This window comes from Mauremys mutica, chromosome 2 (assembly GCF_020497125.1).
Source record: "Mauremys mutica isolate MM-2020 ecotype Southern chromosome 2, ASM2049712v1, whole genome shotgun sequence".
Lineage (NCBI taxonomy): Eukaryota > Metazoa > Chordata > Testudines > Geoemydidae > Mauremys > Mauremys mutica.
Window position 1 is genome coordinate 163185812 of NC_059073.1, and position 21652 is coordinate 163207463.

Sequence of the window (21652 nt, forward strand, 5' to 3'; positions counted from 1 at the left end):
ATGGGGCAGGGCCTAAAGGCTGAGCTGGGCTGTTGCTTTAGTTCTGTGCAAATTTGGTACTCATGAAAGGGGCTGTCTGACCAGAGGTGGGACAAATCTACGGTGTCCTGGAAAGCCTCATCAACATACCGCTCTGCCTCCCTCACTTAGCTCCTCCAGTTCCGCCACCCTGGCCTCCCAAGTCCGTATGCGGTCTGTGAGGGCCAGGAGCTCCTTGCACTGAACGCACACATACGCCACCCGCCCACAGCACAGGTATTCATACATGCTACACTGAGCGCAATAAACAGGATAGCCCCCACTCTGCTGCTGGGCTTCTGCCTGCATTCTCTCCTACAGCTACCTAGGTTAATGATAGGGTTTTTATTTAAATCAAGAAGTTTTGATTATAGTTTAGTTTAGAGTTTTAAAGAATGGCAAGTGTACCTCGCCCCCTTCCCGCTCCCCTTCCAAACTCCCTCTCGAAACTCTCTGTTTGCTGACTCACTGCTTTATAAAGCCCTGGCCTTCCTGATAGTCAGGGGGCAGGGCTAAGGCTCGACCAATGAACAGAGGTTTCTAGATTTCAAACCTTGTTTAGAAGCTCACAGCTTCCAACTGCCGGCCGCAGCACACGGTTATCTGTGGTGCAAGAACACAGACAAGTGTTTTCTAGCAAGCCAGGGAAGACACTCTTGCTGACTCATAAAATCATTACTGTAGGATCACAGCCGTCTCCCAGCAGCGCCTACTGTACCACTGGCAAGCTACAAGAGCAAATTCAAATAGTAATACAAAGCACGCAGGACATGCGAGTCCAGCTCTAGAGTGACACTTGTGGTGTTGGTCCTTAAGAAAGACCACACTGTAAAGTTTTGTATTGATTAAAGCAAACTCAGTGTGCCAGACTCTGATCCCACACCTAAAAGTGATGATATGCAAAGCTTAATATCTCAATTCCTTTAGATGATGATGAACAGAAAAAAAATCTGCTTTAATGAATGATATGAGACTGTATGAATTCAAAGTGTTACCATTTGGGTTAGTTAATGCAGGAGTCACTTTTCAGAGGCTGGTCAACTGAATGTTAAATGGATTACAGGACCTTACAAGGGCCTATGTCAACAATATAGCGGTGTTTAGTTACACTTGGGCTGATCACAGCAAAGCATGGTATGGTACCTAAGGTTGCAGGGCAAGTGGTGACACAACCACTCACTGGTCTGGCTTGCACCCTGGAATGCAATAAAACCCTACCTGCATTTCTCTGCATTCTTTGGGCTAGGGTGAGGGTTGTCTGGGCCGTCCAGGGTCCTTCTATCACAGTGCATGGCTTAAGTTCTGAAACATGGAGCCTTCTCTGTCTGCTTGGCTACTCTGACCTTGGCTGGCCCCATCCTCTTACCCTCTGCTGCCCAAACTTCTTATCTCTCTCATTGAGGCCCCCAGCCATTTATAACCTCTTGCTCTGTCATCTCTGTCTTTCTGATCTTGGCTTGGGAATTTCCATTCTCTCAGCCTGCTGTTGAGGGGAATGGAAAGAACTGGTTTCCCTAAGATGTAGTTACTTTTTTGTAAGGCTATTCAAGTGCTGACAGTTCTTAATGATTAGCTATTGTCCCCGGTCTGGGACAGGGAGGTACATGCTTCAAGGCTTGTAAGCAATGAGAGAGGCATTCATGACACAGCAATTTTCAAAACAACTTTGGAACATAATATCAACTAGAATTCCCAAGTAATACATATGCTCCTCAAATCATCACAGAGACATCACAGATCATAAAAAGGCAAACTTGTATTCAGATTGTTTAAAACAGGTTTTGTTAATACCTATTTACCTATAATACCTAGAGGTGGTCAAAGAATGAAAGCCTATTTTCATACAAATTTCAAAATTGTTTTCATTTTAAGAAGTATCATCAGTTTTTAATCTCCCCCTCCCCACTCCGATAAACACATACCCCAAAATGGTTATCAAACTTTTTTTTTTTTAAATGAAAAACCACATTGTTTTTGGTAAATGAAAAAATGTCAATAACTCTCAAAAGAGTTTTCAGTAATTTTTTTAAAAAACACAGGAAAGAGGCACTTCTTTGGAAGGAAAATTTGACAACGTTGATACTTTTTACAACAAAAATCTAAGTTTTTATAAAAAAGGTCGTCATTGACAAAAAACCTATCTCAGGAAATTTCAAGCACTGTGTAGTACAGCTAGAAGAAAGATTAAGAGCTTAAGAATCAACTTCTGCAGCAATCTTAACTATGGAGTCACTATATGGTGCATCCATAATCCAATCTTTCAGGACGCTTTGTTAACAAGATTAATGAAAGATTTTATTAAATTTAATTCCAGACTTCTGAGTGTTTCCCAAGTTCATATTTGTTTGGAACGGAGACAGAGTTTCTGGATAATTGTTTTAGTTAGAAATTCTTTGTTCTTGTTATTCCCACTGTTATGTAATGATAGTTTTATGAATAATCATGATCAGACTTGTATAACAGTTATTAGTAACAACAATTTATATTATAAAGTCACAACTCCAAACTGGTGGACAAATACAAAGAAGTTATGTGAGATTCAATATGTAAATTAAGTTCTCTCTTTCAAGTTGAGACTGTTTTACACACTGTGACAACGCTCTGTCCTTGTCTCCATGGGTCCTGCGTTTCCTGATGGATTTCGCTAGCCTCAGAGGCTCACTGTGACCCTGCACTTAACCCTTCTCTCTCTAGAGACAAGGGTCACAGTCTACTGAGCCATTTTCATCATAAGCCAGCGAGGGAGGTGAGGAGAAACTATCCTCCCTTGCAATCTCTGTTGTCTCCCGGTCTCAGTGATTACTCAGGGGAGTAAAGGGGGGGAGCCCGGGCCAGCCCTCTACTCCGGGCTCCAGCCCAGGGACCCTAATAGTATCAGCTATGGTAGCTGACCTTTTAGAAACAGGACACGTACAATTCCCTGGGATACTTCCCCACAGCAGCCCCCACTTCCTCAAGCTCCGCTTCACCCTTACCTCAGGCCTCCTTCCTTGTGCCTAATATGGTGTGTACTGCTCAGTCTCTCCAGCAGTGCAACTTCCTCCCACAGCTCCTGACATCCGCGCCCACCTGACTAACTGGGAGGCTTTTAACTAGTTTCAGCCAGCCCCTCATTGGCTTCAGGTGTCCCAATCAACCTAGCATCCTCCCTGCCTGCTGGAAAGCTCTTAATTGGCCCCGGGTGTCTTAACTGACCCGGAGCAGCTGCCATTTACTTATCCTGGTACCAGGGATTTGTTTAACCTGAGGCTAATATATCTATCTCCCACTACTTTTCTAAAGACATCTGGCCTTGCCCCGTCACAACACCTAGTTATTGTAAGTAAATAAAAACTTGTTTGCATAGAAGTTAGAGATTCACCATCTCAGAATACTTTTTCTTACTTGGTAAATGCAGCTTTTACATGCTATCTTATAATGTGCTTAAAAAAGCTTATTCGAAGTCCAGTTTGGGATGAAACAAACACCTAGTTGTCACTTACAGCCCACAGTAACTCCAAGTTCTGTATCAACCCCTTAAAGGATCTTTGCCCTCTTTTCCTAGTCCGTCTTAAAATTGCTAGTCAAATCCAATTAGCAAGGAAATTCAGATTTAACATGGATAACCTGGGACAACAGTTCCTCCTTATGTGACTTTACACAGATAGGAGGTGAATGACCATTACTATTACCTAGACCAGGGGAATGGGCAACTTTAAGTTAGCATAATGCCACAAAAATCCACTAAAACCTTTTGGTGGGCCATTTTTTCTTAATGACTACATATTGTGTAACTCAGAAATGTTTGCTACGATACAGCGTGCTAATATACAATTCACCATGTATTAACAGTGTAAAACAGATGTGTTCTTAAATATAAAAGCTCTTTACAGCATAACCTTTAAATAAAAAACTTTAAACACAAGTATTTCACTAATCCCTTTTCCAGTGTGCAGAAGAGAAGAGGATTAATACATGAAAACATCAAAAAATACACATCTTCAAGTTTTTTCCCTGCCTTTCCCAGTCTCTGCCTCCTCTCTGCTCTCTTATGGATATAGGCTCTCTCACATGTGTTGTACTTAAGTTATAGATGTCAAAGATGGGAGGTGAAACAGATCTTGTGAAAATCTGAACCTGTGATCTCAAAGAGTCAAGGAACCACCTTCTGGTTTAACAGTGTTAGGAACCCTCATAACCCACTAGTTGCCTTTTTTTCTTTTTTAACACTACACATGCACAGAAACTGAAAAATGCTTTAACACTTAATTAAATAAGAAACCATACCTCATACTATATTTATAAAAGCCTTTAGAAAACCTCATATTCCAGTAAAAGCAAGGAAGTGTTGAAAAGCCTGAATTAAATTAAAAACAAAACCAGCAATTAACTGACCTGCCATGGGTAGAATAGAGGTGTCTGATCCAAAGGAACTCTCAAAGGAGCAACAATTACCAGTTCAAACAGAAGACCAAGCAGAAGTGGAACCACACCAGCTAGTAGCACTGCTACTATCAGTGTCTTCATTATCTAAAACACAAAAAGTCTGATTTATAAATGATGCCAGACAGCTAGTTCTGGTCAAAGCTGCACCTCTCAATTTCTCGAAGTTTAAAGCCTTTGCATGTTTACTCTTTAAAGAGAAAAACAAAAAAGGCAAAAAAAACCTTGATATTGAATTAGTATATATGCAAAATTAAGTTCTGTTAACTGTAAATTACAGTACACGCCTGTAGTTACAAAATCTGTATTTTTAATCCTTTTTAGCCCAAAAAAGTAATTAACAGGAGCCTCGTCGATGTCCTCCTTTTTTAAAAAACACATACTCATATTTGACTGTCACAGGTATGGAAAGTACCCAATGACCAGTACTTAATCAGGAAGGATTCTTCCAATGTTCCCCCTCCCCCACAAAGTTATGGTCAAGATGTGAGTTTTTTGTGTTATTTACATGTTATACAGTATTTGTTAAATTGATTAACAGATTCAACATAATTCTGTCCTTGAATATTTTGCATATAAGAAAAGCAAAGGCATCCTGATCCAATTAACGTTGTCAGTGCCGGGGTGCAGAGGATAGACCCAAGGATATAATTTAGTATTGATATTGGCAATTTCCTTTGGCAAACTAAAGAAACTACAAATGAAGTAAAGAATGTGCTGATCAGTGAGACAGTTATGGCATGAAACATCTATTAAAGCTGCTTTGTCTGTAAATATCCAGGAAGATGCAACCTTGAGTGGATCTTTCACAGGTTACTCCATTCCCCATGCATCTCTAAAATGTATCCATAAAGGGAAAAAATGTTACCATTCCAGGATTATAGAAAGGTTGAGAATGGAAATTTTATAACTAAAACCAACTGAGACAGATAAGGGCTTGCCTTGATCATGATAAAAACTTCCCTCAGTGTCATAAAGTCACTGCTAGCATAAGAACCATTATGAAAATTCTGTCTCATCATAACTGGAGAGGAATTTTTGTTTTTTTAACGTATTCATTTCAACAATGCCACAAATTTGGTGATCTGAAAGAGCTTTCTGAAAATGTGCACTGTGCAGGTACACAACATATGCCTGTACAAAACAAATGGTTTCCCATAACTGACAATCATCTCCAGTCTTATTTTTGCCACTTCACTAATAACGTTCAGTCTCTAAACAGGTGAACACTTCACAATTTTCATCTGTTACTATATATAGAATAGAAGTAAACAACTGTAAACAAATATTTATTGAGATCATGTGACACAGGTTTTCACTGGATAGTATCCTGTATTACGTTCACATTTAAATGAAATATAGTAGTTAAATAGTTAGTACTGTGGCACTCAAGGACTGATTTGTTAACATTCTGTTGGAATATTGATTCCAACAGAACAGTGATTACTGATCAGAAGTCCAAACACAGATTGAGTAGATTTAGGGGTAGGGGGCTGGCGATCAAAAAAGAAAACATAATACAAGATGAGTTTGAGAGTAGGAGGAAGCAAGTATAAATCTCATTAACACCTAAAAAAGCAGAATATGCTGTTCGATAATATAGCAAAAGCTTTCTTCTATCAAGAACTTACCATGAGGGACCATTCTTTAACCTTCTGAAAAATCACTCTGCGACCCTGTGGCATCCATGCGACTAGAACTGTCACCGCCCGAATGGTTAGCCAGCAGACATAAAGACCACAAGCAGCTGTGTACAGTTCATGGATTTTGGCTGTTCCCGTCCAAAATGACATTAACCAACGGCCAGCAAATACTGGAAATGTAGAGATTGATAAATATACTGAGACTAAGTAGCAAGATTATTTTACCTATTAGTGAAGGATGACAATAACTATATAGTAAATTTGCCTCAGTTTTAAACCCAATGTAAAATATGAGTTTTCAAAATCTTGTGCTGAGTTCACAAATATTGCAAATTTCAACTGGTTTATTATCTCACATCCTAGACAAAAACAAAACATTCAGTTAGGATTCACAAATTTTAATTTCAAGGATAAGTTTAAAAACAAAGCTGATAAAGTAATGGTTCAATCTCAAAATTTATGGCATTCAATTCAATCTGTGGCATTCGATCTAGCACAGGGTTTCTCAAACTGGGGTCCCCGCTTGTGTAGGGAAAGCCCCTGGCGGGCCGGGCTGGTGTGTTTACCTGCCCCGTCCGCAGGTCCAGCTGATCGCGGCTCCCACTGGCTGTGGATCGCTGCTCCGGGCCAATGGGAGCTGCTGGAAGCAGCACGGACCGAGGGACGTGGCAGGTAAACCATTGTTTTCTGATCACCTGTTACGTGAGGCCAAGATCAAAGGCCAAAGTTGTATAAAGGAAAGAATGAACTACTCATGGTTGTTCAGGTTCTGAATCTGAGAGTGTTATAAACTTATAACCACAGGAAAAACTCAGCTGTGGGTTTTGAAGGACCGACACCTACCAGAGTCAGAGGCTGGAGTTGAGGTAACCTCTGGTAAGTTTTTTAGTATGCATGAAGGTCCTTTTATTATTTTAATGTTTTCTGTAATGCTTTCACCTTAAGAATAAACATGCTTGCTTAGAAAGAGCAGTGTGGTAACTTGTAATTGTAGCAATTACATTGTTCATAGCCTCTGGAGAGAAAAGAAAGCACAGACACTGGCCTTTTAGACCATCTGGCTTGCCAGAGATATCACACTGTATGCTAGGCAGGGAACTGTGCAACCTGGAAAGCCCCTGGTTGGGAGGGAGACACACACAGGTCTTTGCCCAACAGGGGTAAAAACTGAAGAGCTGGGAGCCTGAAGTGGGTTCCCTCTAGGACCATGGAGGGGGAATATAGGTGCAGTTGCTCTGAACTGTGACAATAAGATGCTACAGTGGACATCAGTCTCCCTTCCACTGTACTGACATTTGGATAAAGATACTGTTTTTGATTTATGAATCTGTCATTTTGAATTTAGAATATTAAGCTTTCAAAAAGGTTAAAAAACACATTCCCAACATTTTCCTGTGGTTGCACAGTTTTAATTTTAAACCAACTACTGCCATAAATGTATGTATGGGGGTGTTTGTTTTAACACATTATCGTAGCATAAAACATACCTGGTAACGTAAGGCAGATAAGACTGGCAATCAGTAATGTTATACACATGAAAACAATCAACAGAAATATCTGAAAGACAAAATACAAAGGGAGACAGTTAACAGAAAAACTGAAAGTTGCTTAACTAATTGTTAGCAAAACATTAAAGAATAAAAATATGCATCCATTTAGAAATCAGTAGCCTAGATAGTAAATGCAACACATAAAATTTCTGTTCCAGTTATTTTAGTTCAGATAGGAGAGCAGACAGTCAAACTTGCTGACTCATTATTCAGCTCCTCAATTATTCACAGGATTCTGTTGTCCCCACAGACTCAGATATTTGGGTGTTTCCAGCTCCATTTGCTATACAACACTGATTTATTCACCAACCAACCTGTATAAAAATGAGCAGAGGTACTATGGAAAAAACAGTATTTAATTATGTCATCAAAATATTGTAATCCTCAAGGCAGCAGAGCTCAAGATTCACAGCAATCTTTACAATTTCTCTTTTTTTGACACTTTCACTTTGATACTCTAATATTATATGCCTTGGTTTGGGCATTTTGATGTTTTTCTTGTTTTTAAAAACAAAAATAAAGTTCCATCTGCTACAACAACTTGGGGGACAGGAGAAGAACACCATCCTACACAGTATTCTGGGAGGCAAGGACTCCTGTGCCTCCTTTGAAATGCATGTGTGTCACAGTTCCAGGGTTAATTGCACCTCTGCTTCCTCTGTGGTCTGCTCCAGGACACCCCTTTAGGTCACTCTTGCGAAACTCAGAAGCTCTCCACAAGCTTATCTTCAGCTCTGCAGGAGAAAATCTCTGCTCCATACTATGGACCTGACAAGTTCTGGTACACTTGGCACCACTAAACGAAGCTGGCACAGTTTCAGCCCTCTCTAGTGGCAGCTCTGAACAGTTTAGACTCCTTTGATGGTTTACTCCCAGGGACATACATGACTTGCTTAAAGTGGAATTTCAGCTACCATCAGACCAGCTAACTTAGATGACCTGTAGATTAGTCTACAAAGGCAAATTCATTGCATGTAAAAGTTCATACTAAAAATCAAAAAGTCAAGGTAAGTATATTTGTAAAAAATTCAATTTCTAAAATACACACACCGCACTTCCAATGTCTAAAGTTGACAAAACAATCTCATCAAATATTACCAAAGAGGAAGAAAATACATTGGCCAAGTAGTTGAGACATCACTTTTACAATTCCTTGGTACTAGCAGAGGTCCTTTTGATTATCTATTTGCCTTCTTAAAAAAAAAAAAAATTATATCTCTCTCTCACACACACACACACACACTCGCTGTCTCCTTTCTATCTCTATAATTAAAAAAAAACAACACTAGATAAACAAAACTGAGCATTCATATCTCATCATGGATCACAATGTGTATGGGATCTATAATAACTGGATGCAAGAGAGCTGGTTATATATGTTTCAAACTGAAAAGGTTATATTAAAGTCAGCTACATGAGTATAAGACATTTGCTAACAAAATACACAGAGTCCAAGATACTAAGTAAAGTGGGGGCCTTAATTATTTAGCTTCCAAAAATGACGTTACCATCAAATCTTCCCTAAAAGATATCCTATGGTTTTTAATTTGTTTATATTACTGTAGTTCCGAGGAATGCTAGTGACGGACCAGAACCCACTGTATTCTATGTTTGTATAGCACTTAGCAAAAAGATGGTCCTCTTTTTAAAGTGTTCAATCTACCTACCCTGAGTGGGAATTTTAAAGGCCTACGGTAAGGCTGGAAACCCACAGGTCCTCCTTGCTGAAGTATGGCTTGATGGGCTGCATGAAGACCTTCTCCCACAACTGGAATGGCATTGTTATTGCGAGCATGCTGGTTATTAGGCTGCTGGTTTGCATTGTTCTCATTCTCTTCCTGGTCTCCAAGTAAGTAAGAATGGAGGTCCCTGTGGCAAAAAGCATGAAATGATTGTGTAACTTCCTCTGGATTTGTAACATGAATGAAAATCTAGAGAAAGCACGCCACACAGCTATATTCATCAGTGTTTGTTTAATGAACAAGGTAAAAGTACTGATCACTGGAATATCATGAAGCAACACATAAAAAGCAGCATTTGGCAGGTTTCATTCTTTTTTCTGTACGTGTTCTACCCATTGTTTTTTAAATGTAAGTTAGAACATACAAAGCTTGGAAGAAAAACAATTTGGGTACAGGTTAAAAAAACAGTGGCAGCACAGCTACAATCTAAATGCACTGAATCATTCATCTGACTATTTAAAAACAATATTGGTTACAAAAATGTCATGAACAAAAGAGGAAAACTCTGTCAAAATCTCTGCTAATGTAAACAGGCATAGCTTCACTGATGTAAGAGTTCTCACTTTTACTGCTATTATGAGATTAATCCAGCCATGTAAGGAACTAACAGGACAACAACATATCAACACACATTGTGAAAAGTATCTTCAGTGTAATAACTGAGGAAGAGTCAACATGGTTTTTGTATAGAGAAATCATGCCTCACCAATCTACTAGAATTCTTTGAGAGGGGTGTAACTGTGCCTCAGTGGGTCACAACTGAGGATGCCAAATTCAGGACAAACTGCTGAGAAATAGGGCAAACACAACCCCAAACTGGTGTAATTCTTCCATAAGATATACCAAACCAGCAACAAAAGTAAACTTCTGTTTCACCAAGCTGGCTAACAAGAAGCCATAAAAGCAGTTTCCTTAGGCATTCCAGTTCTTATGTCACCACCAAAAACAATGGATTTAGAGATGAGTGGTTCTCTACAACCAGTCTCATTAAATAAAAGGCTCTTCTGATTCCAAACGACCAGCCATACACCCAAGTCAATGTATCACTAAGATCTTACCCAAAAATCACACTGATGCCAATCCTTTAGTATCTAAAATCTAAAAGTTTATTTATAAAAAGAAAGAAAGGTGAAAGTTAAAATTGGTTAAAGGAATCAAATACATATAATAAATGCAAAATTCTTGTTTCAGGTTTGCAGCAGTGATGGAATAAACTGCTGGCTTAAGTTAAGTCTCTGGCTGCTTCCCAATCATTGGAAGGTCCTCAATCCATTGGTTAAAATGCTCCCATTAGTATAAATTTATAACCCAGAGGCCTGAGCAAGAAAGAGACTGGAGCAGGACAGAGGCAAAATGGAGGCATTTCCAGGGCCTTTTATATCTTCTGCCATGTGGAGGAATCCCATTGTTCTTATTGTGGAAAAGTACAGTAACAAGATGGTGGTTGGAGTCACATGGACAAGTCACATATCCATGCATTTCGCCTAGTCATTGCAGGAAGCCATTACCTATACTCCAGAGAGTACATTTGCAGGACAGTCCATTTAGTGTAGATGGGCATCTTCCATTGTCAGTTAAGTGTTTCTTGATGAGCCACTTAATTTGAATAATCCCTCCAAGATGTCCCGGCTAACTACCATGTGGGCATTACCCGAGGAGCAAACATCTGAAATCCAGATATAGAGCCAATATTCTTAACTTCAAATACTAAAATGATATATGCATACAGATAGCATAATCATATTCAGCAAAGCATAACCTTTCCATAGACCTCTCACATGCCACATTTTGTACAAGATATCTTGCAAGTATATAACAGTGGTTGCAACAATAATCTATACCATCATATTTTAATTAAGATAATGTCACAGGGGGTCAATAAACATGTGGACAAGGGGGATCCAGTGGATATAGTGTACTTAGATTTTCAGAAAGACTTTGACAAGGTCCCTAACCAAAGGCTCTTACGCAAAGTAAGCAGTCATGGGGATAAAAGGAAAGGTTCTCTCATGGATTGGTAACTGGTTAAAAGATAGGAAACAAAGGATAGCAATAAATGATCAGTTTTCAGAATGGAGAGAGGTGAATAGTGGTGTCCCCCAGGGGTCTGTACTGGGACCAGTACTGTTCAACTTATTCATAAATGATCTGGGAAAAGGGGTAAAACAGTGAGGTGGCAAAATTTGCAGATGATACAAAACTTCTAAAGATAGTTAAGTCCTAGGCAGACTGCAAAGAACTACAAAAGGATCTCTCAAAACTGGGTGACTGGGCAACAAAATGGCAGATAAAATTCAATGTTGATAAATGCAAAGTAATGCACATTGGAAAACATAATCCCAACTTTACATATAAAATGATGAGATCTAAATTAGCTGTTACCACTCAAGAAAGAGATGTTGGAGTCATTATGGATTGTTCTCTGAAAACATCCACTCAATGTGCGGAGGCAGTCAAAAAAGCGAACAGAATGTTGAGAGAACAGGAGTACTTGTGGCACCTTAGAGACTAACACATTTATTTGAGCATAAGCTTTCGTGGGCTACAGCTCACTTCATCAGATGCATAGAATAGAACATATAGTAAGAAGATATATATACATACAAAGAACATGAAAAGGTGGAAGTTGCCATACCAACTCTAAGAGGCCAATTAATTAAGATGAGCTACTATCAGGAGGAGGAAAAAAAACTTTTGTAGTGTCAAGATGGCCCATTTCAGACAGTTGACAAAAAGGTGTGAGAATGTTGAGAATCATTAAGAAAGATGTATATAATAAGACAGAAAATATCATATTGCCCCTATATAAATCCATGGTACGCCCACATCTTGAATACTGCGTGCAGATGTGGTCGTTCCATCTCAAAAAATATATATTGGAATTTGAAAAGGTTCAGAAAAGGGCAACAAAAAATAATTAGGGGTATGGAACGGCTTCTGTATAAGAAGATTAATAAAACTGGGACTTTTCAGCTTGAAAAAGAGATGACTAAGGGAGGATATGATAGAGGTCTATAAAATCATGACTGGTGTGGACAAAGTAAATAAGGAAGTGTTATTTACTCCTTCATATAACACAAGAACTAGGGATCACCAAATTGAATTAATAGGCAGCAGGTTTATAAACAAACAAACAAAAAAATGGTTACTTACCTTTTGTAACTGTTGTTCTTCGAGATATGTTGCTCATATCTATACCAGTTAGGTGTGTGCGCGTGCACGGCTCTTGGAAACTTTTCCCTGGCAGCTACCCATCGGGCCAGCTGTGGAGCCCCTTGGAGTGGCGCCGGTATGGCACTCTATATATGACCTTGCCGGCCTGACTCCCCTTCAGTTCCTTCTTGCCAGATGCTCTGAGGGGGGGAATGGAATAGATATGAGCAACACATCTCGAAGAACAACAGTTACAAAAGATGAGTAACCATTTTTTCTTCTTCGACTGCTTGCTCATATCAATTCCAGTTAGGTGACTTCCAAGCCTTGCCTGCTCGCCAGAAGACACTGCAGTACGACTGCTGGCCATCGTCATCTCCGATTTATGTCCAGGTGTCCCTGGCCGACCTCACCGAGGCCAGCCAGCAGCACACATATCTGCCCACGGGCCCCCGACCGACCTCACTGAGGTCAGCTAAAAGAGCACCCAGGAGACGATGACAATGGCTACCAGTCGTAATGCACCATCTGCTGCCAAAAGGCAATGAGCTGCTGTTGTGTAGCAATGCAGTACCATGTCTGCCAACACCCAGGAGACATACGGTGATGGTGAGCTGAACGGGCTCCATGCTTGCCATGGTATGTCGTCTGCATGGGTAACCCGGGAAAAAAGGTGAGAAACGATTTATTGACATTGCTTTCACACGGGAGGGAAGGGCTGACAACATTTACCCAGAACCACCCGCGACAATGTTTTTGCCCCATTAGGCATTGGGAGCTAAACCCAGAAGTCCAATGGGGGCGGAGACTGCGGGAAGTGTGGGATAGCTACCCACAGTGCAATGCTCTGGAAGTCGATGCTAGCCTTGGTACTGTGGACGCACTCCGCTGACTTAATGGTCTTAAGTGGGGACACACACAATCGACTGTATAAAATCGATTTCAACTTCTATAAAATCGACCTAATTTCGTAGTGTAGACATACCCTAAGTCATAACAAGCCCAGATACACACTGTGATCCAGGAGGAGATCTGCTGGGAAGAGACTGGCAAACCCTTCATCTGCTCTGCTATAGCAACGAACAACTGGGTTGCTTTTTGGAACGGCTTTGTGCAATCGATATAGAAGGCGAGCACCATCCAGCAAGTGCAGCTGTTGTTCTTGAGGGCTGTTGTGCGGCTTTGGATAGAAGACTGGTAGGAAGATGTCCTCGCTAATATGGAAGCGGGACACCACCTTGGGAAGGAAAGCTGGATGAGGTCTAAGTTGTACCTTGTCCTTATGAAAGATAGTGTATGGAGGCTCAGAGGTGAGGGCCAGTAGTTCAGACACATGTTGTGCTGAGGTGATAGCCACCAGAAAAGCTACCTTCCAAGAGAGGTAGAGGAGTGACCAAGAAGCTAAAGGCTCACCCATGAGGTGGTAGAGAACTAGGTTAAGGTCCCAGGCCAGGATGGGGGGCTTCATCGGGGATGTATCTTCTCCAGTCTGAACGCCCAAAATCGCATGGGTGAAAAGCCGAGATGGCCACAAAGTGGACCTTGAGAGAATCGAACACCAGATGCCAGTCTTTCAGGTACAGAAGATAGTCCAAGATACAAGGGATGGGAGCCTGGAGCGAGAGCACCTGTCTTTGGGTGCACTAGCTGGAGAACCTCTTCCATTTCGCCCTGTATGTGGCCCTAGTAGATGGCTTGCAGCTCTCCAGAAGAAAAGACGGTTACTCACCTGTAGTAACTGTTGTTCTTCGAGATGTGTTGCTCCAATCCATTCCAGTTAGGTGTGCGCGCCGCGCGTGCACAGCATCTCGGAACTTTTTTCCCTAGCAACCCCGGCGGGCCGGCTGGGCGCCCCCTGGAGTGGCGCCGCTATGGCGCTAAATATATACCCCAGCCGGCCCGTCCACTCCTCAGTTCCTTCTTGCCGGCTACTCCGACAGTGGGGAAGGAGGGCGGGTCTGGAATGGATAGGAGCAACACATCTCGAAAAACAACAGTTACTACAGGTGAGTAACCGTCTTTTCTTCTTCGAGTGATTGCTCCAATGCATTCCAGTTAGGTGATTCCCAAGCCTTACCTAGGCGGTGGGGTCGGAGTGAGACGTGGCGGAGTGTAATACCGCAGAGCCGAAGGCTGCGTCGTCTCGAGACTGCTGCGCCAACGCGTAGTGGGAGGCGAAGGTGTGCACCGAAGACCAGGTGGCCGCTCGACAGATGTCCTGGATTGGGACGTTGGCCAGGAAGGCCAGAGATGAGGCGTGTGCCCTCGTCGAGTGTGCAGTGACACGGCCTGGTGGTACACGAGCCAGCTCGTAGCAGGTCCGGATACACGCAGTGACCCAGGAGGAAATCCGCTGGGAGGATATCGCATCTCCCTTCATGCGGTCAGCCACCGCGACGAACAGCTGGGGCGAACGCCGGAAGGACTTAGTCCGCTCAATGTAGAAGGCGAGCGCCCTACGGACGTCGAGCGTATGTAGCTGCTGTTCCCGAGGCGAGGCATGCGGCTTCGGGAAGAATACCGGGAGGAAGATCTCCTGATTGAGATGGAATGCTGACACCACCTTCGGGAGAAAGGCCGGATGAGGGCGCAGCTGCACCTTGTCCGTATGGAAGACCGTGTACGGCGGATTCGCCGTTAGGGCGCGAAGCTCTGAAACTCGCCTCGCTGAAGTAATTGCCACGAGGAAAGCCGTTTTCCACGAGAGGTAGAGCAGGGAGCATGTGGCCAAGGGCTCGAACGGAGGACCCATCAGCTTGGTCAACACGAGGTTCAAGTCCCAGGTCGGGGCAGGGCGCCGCACCGGCGGGTACAAGCGGTCCAAGCCCTTGAGGAAACGGGAAACCATCTGGTTCGAGAAGATGGACCGACCTTCCACGGAGGGACGAAAGGCGGATACTGCTGCCAGATGGACTCTCAAGGAGGAGACCGCCAGACCTTGCTCCTTAAGGTTCCAGAGGTAGTCCAGAATGGTAGGGACCGGTACCAGGAAGGGATTAAGACCTCGGTGATCACACCAGAGAGCAAACCTCTTCCACTTCGCCAGGTAAGTGGAGCGAGTGGAAGGCTTTCTGCTCTCAAGCAGGACCTGTTGAACCGCTGCAGAGCAGTCCCTCTCCGTGTGGGTCAGCCACTCAGGTACCAAGCTGTAAGATGGAGGGACTGCAGGTTCGGATGGTGGAGTCTGCCGAAATCCTGGTTGATGAGGTCCGGCCACAACGGAAGAGGGATGGGCTCCCGAACGGAGAGCTCGAGCAGCAGGGAGTACCAGTGCTGCCTCGGCCAGGCCGGCGCGATCAGAATGACGTGGGCCCGGTCCCTCCGAAGCTTCAGGAGCACTCGGTGCACGAGCGGGAAGGGAGGGAAGGCGTAGAGGAGGCGATCCCTCCAGTGATAAAGGAAGGCGTCCGACAGGGAGCCTGGCGAGTGACCCTGGAACGAGCAAAACCGGTGGCACTTCCTGTTGTCTTTGGAGGCGAAGAGGTCTACTTGGGGAAACCCCCACCTCCGGAAGATTGTGTGGACGACATCTGGACGGAGAGACCACTCGTGGGAGAGGAACGACCTGCTGAGATGATCGGCCAGCGCGTTCTGCACTCCCGGAAGAAAGGATGCTTCCAGGTGAATTGAGTGGGTCACGCAGAAGTCCCACAGGAGCATCGCTTCCTTGCAGAGGGGGGAGGAGCGGGCTCCGCCTTGCTTGTTCACATAGAACATCGCGGTGGTGTTGTCCGTGAATACTGTCACACAACGACCTTGGAGGCGGGCGCAGAAGGTGCGACAGGCCAGGCGGATGGCGCGTAGCTCGCGAACGTTGATGTGCAGGGCGAGCTCCTGGACCGACCACAGGCCCTGCGTGTGGAGATTGCCCAGGTGGGCCCCCCAACCGAGCGCTGAGGCGTCCGTGGTCAAAGTAGCGGACGGCCGAGGAGGGTGAAATGGGACTCCCGCACACACGACGTCCGGGTCGAGCCACCAGCGGAGGGACTCGAGGGTCGTCCTGGTGACCGTGACCACCATGTCGATGGGGTCTCGATGAGGGCGGTACACCGACGCGAGCCAAGACTGGAACGGGCGGAGGTGGAGCCGCGCGTATGCTGTGACATACGTGCACGAAGCCATGTGGCCCAGGAGGCGGAGGCAGGAGCGCACCGTCGTGGTTGGGAAGGCGACGAGGTCCCGGATGATGGAGACCATCGTCTGGTGCCGAGCGCGAGGGAGGCAGGGTCTGGCCGTCGTGGAGTCGAGGACCGCTCCGATGAACTCCACCCGCTGCGTCGGAATCAAAGTGGACTTCTCTGTGTTGATGAGAAGACCGAGCCGCTGAAAGAGAGACAGGATCTCTGCCATGTTGCCCATCACAAGTTGCCGGGACTGGCCTCGAACCAGCCAGTCGTCGAGATACGGATAAACGTGCATCTGACGACGTCGGAGGGCTGCGGCGACCACCGCCATGCATTTGGTAAACACCCTCGGGGCGGTGGATAGTCTGAACGGCAACACCGTGAACTGGTAGTGGGTGTCGTTGAGCACAAACCGAAGGTAACGACGGTGTGGAGGATAGATCGCGACATGGAAGTAGGCGTCCTTCATGTCGAGGGCGGCAAACCAGTCTCCCGGATCCAGAGAGGGAATGATGGTCCCCAGAGTGACCATGCGAAACTTGGGCTTGAGCAGGTACTTGTTTAGCTCGCGAAGGTCCAGAATAGGACGTAGCCCGCCTTTCGCCTTGGGGATGAGAAAATAACGGGAGTAGAATCCCCTGCCCCTTCTGTCCTGAGGCACTGCCTCTATGGCACCCACGCTCAACAGAGTCTGGACCTCCTGTAAGAGGACTTGCTCGTGAGAGGGGTCCCTGAAGAGGGACAGGGAGGGTGGGTGGGAAGGCGGGGGCGAAACAAATTGCAGGCGGTATCCCGACTGGACTGTGTGGAGCACCCAGTTGTCCGACGTTAACCGGGACCACGCCGAAAAGAAATGGGAAAGGCGATTGTGAAACAGAGGGGAAGGATCCGGTAGGGAGAGTGATGGGCCGTCCTCGAGCGTCCCATCAAAAGGCCTGTTTGGCCCCCTGAGGGGCCTTTGAAGCGGCCTGGCCCTGGTTGCGGCGGTTGCCGGACGGTCGACGGCGATTTTGGGCCGGACGTCGGCTGTTGTAGGGCCGATACCGGGACTGGTAGGCCTGTCGGGAGGGCTGTGGTCTGAAGGGCCTACGCTGCGTCGCCGGCGTATGCATGCCTAACGTGCGTATCGCGATACGGCCGTCCTTTAAAGTTTGGATCCTAGAATCCGTCTTCTCAGAGAACAGCCCTTTAGTGTCAAAGGGGAGGTCCTGCAACGTATATTGGACCTCCGGCGGCAGGGTGGAAGACTGCAGCCAGGCGATACGCCGCATCGTGACCCCGGAAGCCAAGGTCCTCGCCCCCGAGTCTGCAGCGTCGAGTGAGGCCGAAATAGAGGATCTGGACGATCTTCGTCCCTCCTCCAACATGGCCGCGAACTCCTGTCGGGAGGCTGACGGCAGGAGCTCGGTAAACTTCGCCAGGGACGTCAGGATGTCAAAGACGTACCTGGCGAGGAGGACCATCTGGTTGGCAATCCTCATTTGCAGGCCTCCTGCAGAATAGACCTTTCGGCCCAGCAGGTCCATACGCTTCGCGTCCTTCGACTTGGGCGCGGAAGCCGGTTGACCGTGCCGCTCCCTGTCATTAACCGACTGGACTACCAGGGAGTCCGGGGTCGGATGCATGTACAAGTATTCATAGCCCGTGGGAGGGACAGAGTACTTTCGCTCAACCCCACGGGCTGTAGGGGGCACGGATGCTGGTGTCTGCCAGATAGTGGTGGCGTTCTTTTGCACCGTCCGTACAAACGGAAGTGCAACCCTCACCGGCGTGTCGGCCTCGACCACATTGGTGATAGGGTCCTCGTCCTCGTGCACCTCCTCTATGGGCAAGGCCATTGCCGTCGCCACACGACGAAGGAGGTCCTGGTGAGCTCTTACGTCAATTGGCGGAGGCTCCTTAGTTGCTGCACCGGCCACCGCCTCATCAGGCGAGGACGAGGAGGACAACCCTTGGACGACCGGTTCGTCAGAGGGGTTCACCACCTGCCCGCCTGAGGGTGCGGGCTGCGTCTGGTCCTGGGATTCCGACGCCACAGCATCCGCCGCCTGTGGCGAAGGGGCCGGTCTGGAAATCGTCGCCTCTGGGGCTCTGCGCTCCGCCGTGGGGGGCCTAGGTGGAAAAGGCACCCCCTGGGCCTCGTACTGGGCCCATGGCACCCAAAAGCCCCACGGTTGTGCCCCTTGAGGATGGTCTCGTGGGGTGGGCGGCAGGAGTCCGTAGCCATGCGTGCCCGAAGCGACCGACTCGGGTCGAGAAGGCCAGGGCGGTGCCGAAGCACTCGCAGAGTGCGCTGCCGAATGGGGCAGTCCGTCCCCGGGAAGCAGAGAAGCGCGAGGTTGCTCCGGCCGGTACCGGGTAGGAGACCTGGAGTAACGTCCGCCACGGTGCCGGGAGCTCGACCGGTGCCGGGAGCCCAACCGGTGCCGGGAGCTCGACCGGTGCCGGGAGCTCGACCGGGATTGAGATCGACGGTGCCACGAACGTGCGCGCAAGTCACGGTGCCGGGAGCGGTGCCGGGACAGCGATCTCTAATGGCGCCGATGCGATGGCGACCTGGATCTCGTGCGGCGTCGGGAGTACGACCGGCGTTTTGATGGCGACCGGTACCGCGAAGGTGAGCGGTGCCGAGATCGCGAGCGCCTGGATGGAGACCTGCCGCGGGACCGGGAACGAGACCGGGACCGGGAGCGACGTCCATGCTGCCTGTCCAGGGACGGTGGCCGGGTCATCCTGGCCGGCTTCCCCGCCGACACGACAGCCCGCACCGGCGGTGCCGGGGGCCGGAGGCCTGGTGCCTCTATCAGCTGGATCAGGTCTCTTGCGGAAGCGAATGTCTCCGGCGTTGATGGTAGCCGGGGCTCAACCGCGGATGGTACCGGGGAGCGTGGCGGTGCCAGACTCGACGGGCCTTGCGGCGCCGGAGTCAAGGGTCCGGTGCACGGTTTGTGCACTGGCACCGCAGGTGCCGCCGACTGCGCAACCTTTCTTGCAGAGTCCTCAGAGCGGGCCTGCGCTACTGCTTTCGACTGCCTGTGCTTCTTCGGCGAAAGCGAGCGGTGCTGCGACTGCGTAGCCGCCTTCTGTATTGGCGGCGCCGTGGAGGTGGAGCGGCTCGGTGCCGCCGGTGCGCTCTGCACCGAGGCAGTTCGCGGTGCCGGCGCAGACGGTGCCGGTGGTCGAAGCGACGCTTCCATTAAGATCTGCTTTAGACGGATGTCCCGCTCCTTTCGGGTCCGCGGTTTAAAAGTCAGGCAGATTGAACACTTGTCCGTTCTATGCCCTTCTCCCAGGCAACGGAGACAGGCGTCGTGCGGGTCTCCGATGGGCATAGGCTTCTGGCACGCCGCGCAGGGCTTAAAGCCCGGTGCCTTGGGCATGAGCCCGCACCGGGTGAGGTAAAAAAGGGGAAACCCCCCTTTTTCACCTTATCAATCCTAATCAACTATCTAAACTGTAAAACTAACTACAAAAACTAACTATATACAAGAGATATAAACGCTAGGGATCGTGGAGAACGAAGAGCACTCCACAGTTCCAACTGGCCGTCACGGGCGGTAAGAAGGAACTGAGGAGCGGACGGGCCGGCTGGGGTATATATTTAGCGCAATAGCGGCGCCACTCCAGGGGGCGCCCAGCCGGCCCGCCGGGGTTGCTAGGGAAAAAAGTTCCGAGATGCTGTGCACGCGCGGCGCGCACACCTAACTGGAATGCATTGGAGCAATCACTCGAAGAAGAACCTGCCTCACCAGATCCGAACAGGGAAGCTCTGCCTGGTTCAGCCACGGATTCTCCAGGCCATGAGGTGGAGAGACTGAAGGTCTGGGTGAAGGAGGCAACCGTGGTCCTATGTAATGAGGTCAGGAGTGAAAGGTGTCAATCCAGGCACTGGTACAGTTAAGTCCATGAGGGTGGGGTACTAGCACAAGCGAGGCCAAGCTGGGGCCACCAAAACAATCTCCCCCTTGTCCCTGCTGACTTTGAGAAGCACCTTGTGGACGAGCAGGAATGGCGGGAAGGCGCATAGCAACTGACCGGGCCATGGAATCATGAACGTATCTGCGACCGAGCCTGGGCTGACACTCCTGAAGGAGCAGAAGGTTGGGCACTTGCTGTTGGCCCATGTGGCGAACAGGTCGATTTGGGGAAACCCCCAACTGCGGAAGATGGCGTGGATGATGTTTGGGTGAATCGACCACTCGTGCATGAGGAAACGTCTGCTCAGACTGTCTGCCAGCATGTTCTGAACACCCGGCAGGTATGAGTCCTGGAGAAGGATGGAGTGGGCTAGACAAAATTCTTACAGTAGGAGGGCTTCCTGACGGAGAGGAGATGAGTGGGCTCTGCTTTGCCTGTTTATATAAAACATGGCCGTGGTGTTGTCCATCAATACCGCTATGCAGTGGCCCTGCAAGTGAGTCAGAAAAGCTTAGCAGGTGAGGCAGATCGCCCTGAGTTCTTTGATGTTGATATGTAGAGCCAGTTCCTCTACTTGCCACAAGCCCTGAGTTGTCAGGCTACCAAGATGTACTCCCCAGCCCAATGTGGATGCGTCTGTGACTAAAGTCAAGGTGGGTTGGGGTGGGTGAAAAGGACACGCAGGGGATCCAGCCACTACCATAGGGAATCGAAGGTGTGCCGAGGGATGGTCAGCACCATGTCCAGACTGTCGTGGCCCAGGTGATACACAGACGCGAGCCACGCTTGCAAGGGCCTGAGTTGTAACCTGGCATGTTGAACCACGTAAGTGCAGAATGCATATGGCCTAGCAGCTGAGACACTGCCTCGCCGTGGTGGTTGGGGGAAGCTGCAAAGGTTGCTGATTATCTGCAAGAGGGCAAGAATGCTCTCACTTGAGTTGCATCCAGAACGGCTCCAATTAACTCTATCCTTTGAGTTGGGGTGAGCACCGATTTGTTGACGTTGCAAATGATACCTAATCGTTAGAAAGTGTCTCTGACTATCTGCACCTGCGATTCCACCTGCTGACAGGAGCAGCC

The 21652-nt window shown here is 47.3% G+C and overlaps 1 protein-coding gene across 4 annotated transcripts in view; it reads right to left on the reverse strand.

Annotated features, from left to right (window-relative positions):
- The window catches only part of MARCHF6 (membrane associated ring-CH-type finger 6), a 155955-nt gene that overhangs the window by 27462 nt on the left and 106841 nt on the right, over window positions 1-21652 (reverse strand). For all 4 annotated transcript variants that reach the window (XM_045005038.1, XM_045005037.1, XM_045005036.1 and 1 more), the window contains 4 exons: window positions 9301-9502; window positions 7571-7640; window positions 6072-6253; window positions 4393-4527 (listed from right to left, as the gene is read on the reverse strand). In XM_045005038.1, coding sequence (XP_044860973.1) covers window positions 4393-4527; window positions 6072-6253; window positions 7571-7640; window positions 9301-9502 — 589 coding nt within the window. The remainder of the gene's footprint in view (window positions 1-4392; window positions 4528-6071; window positions 6254-7570; window positions 7641-9300; window positions 9503-21652) is intronic.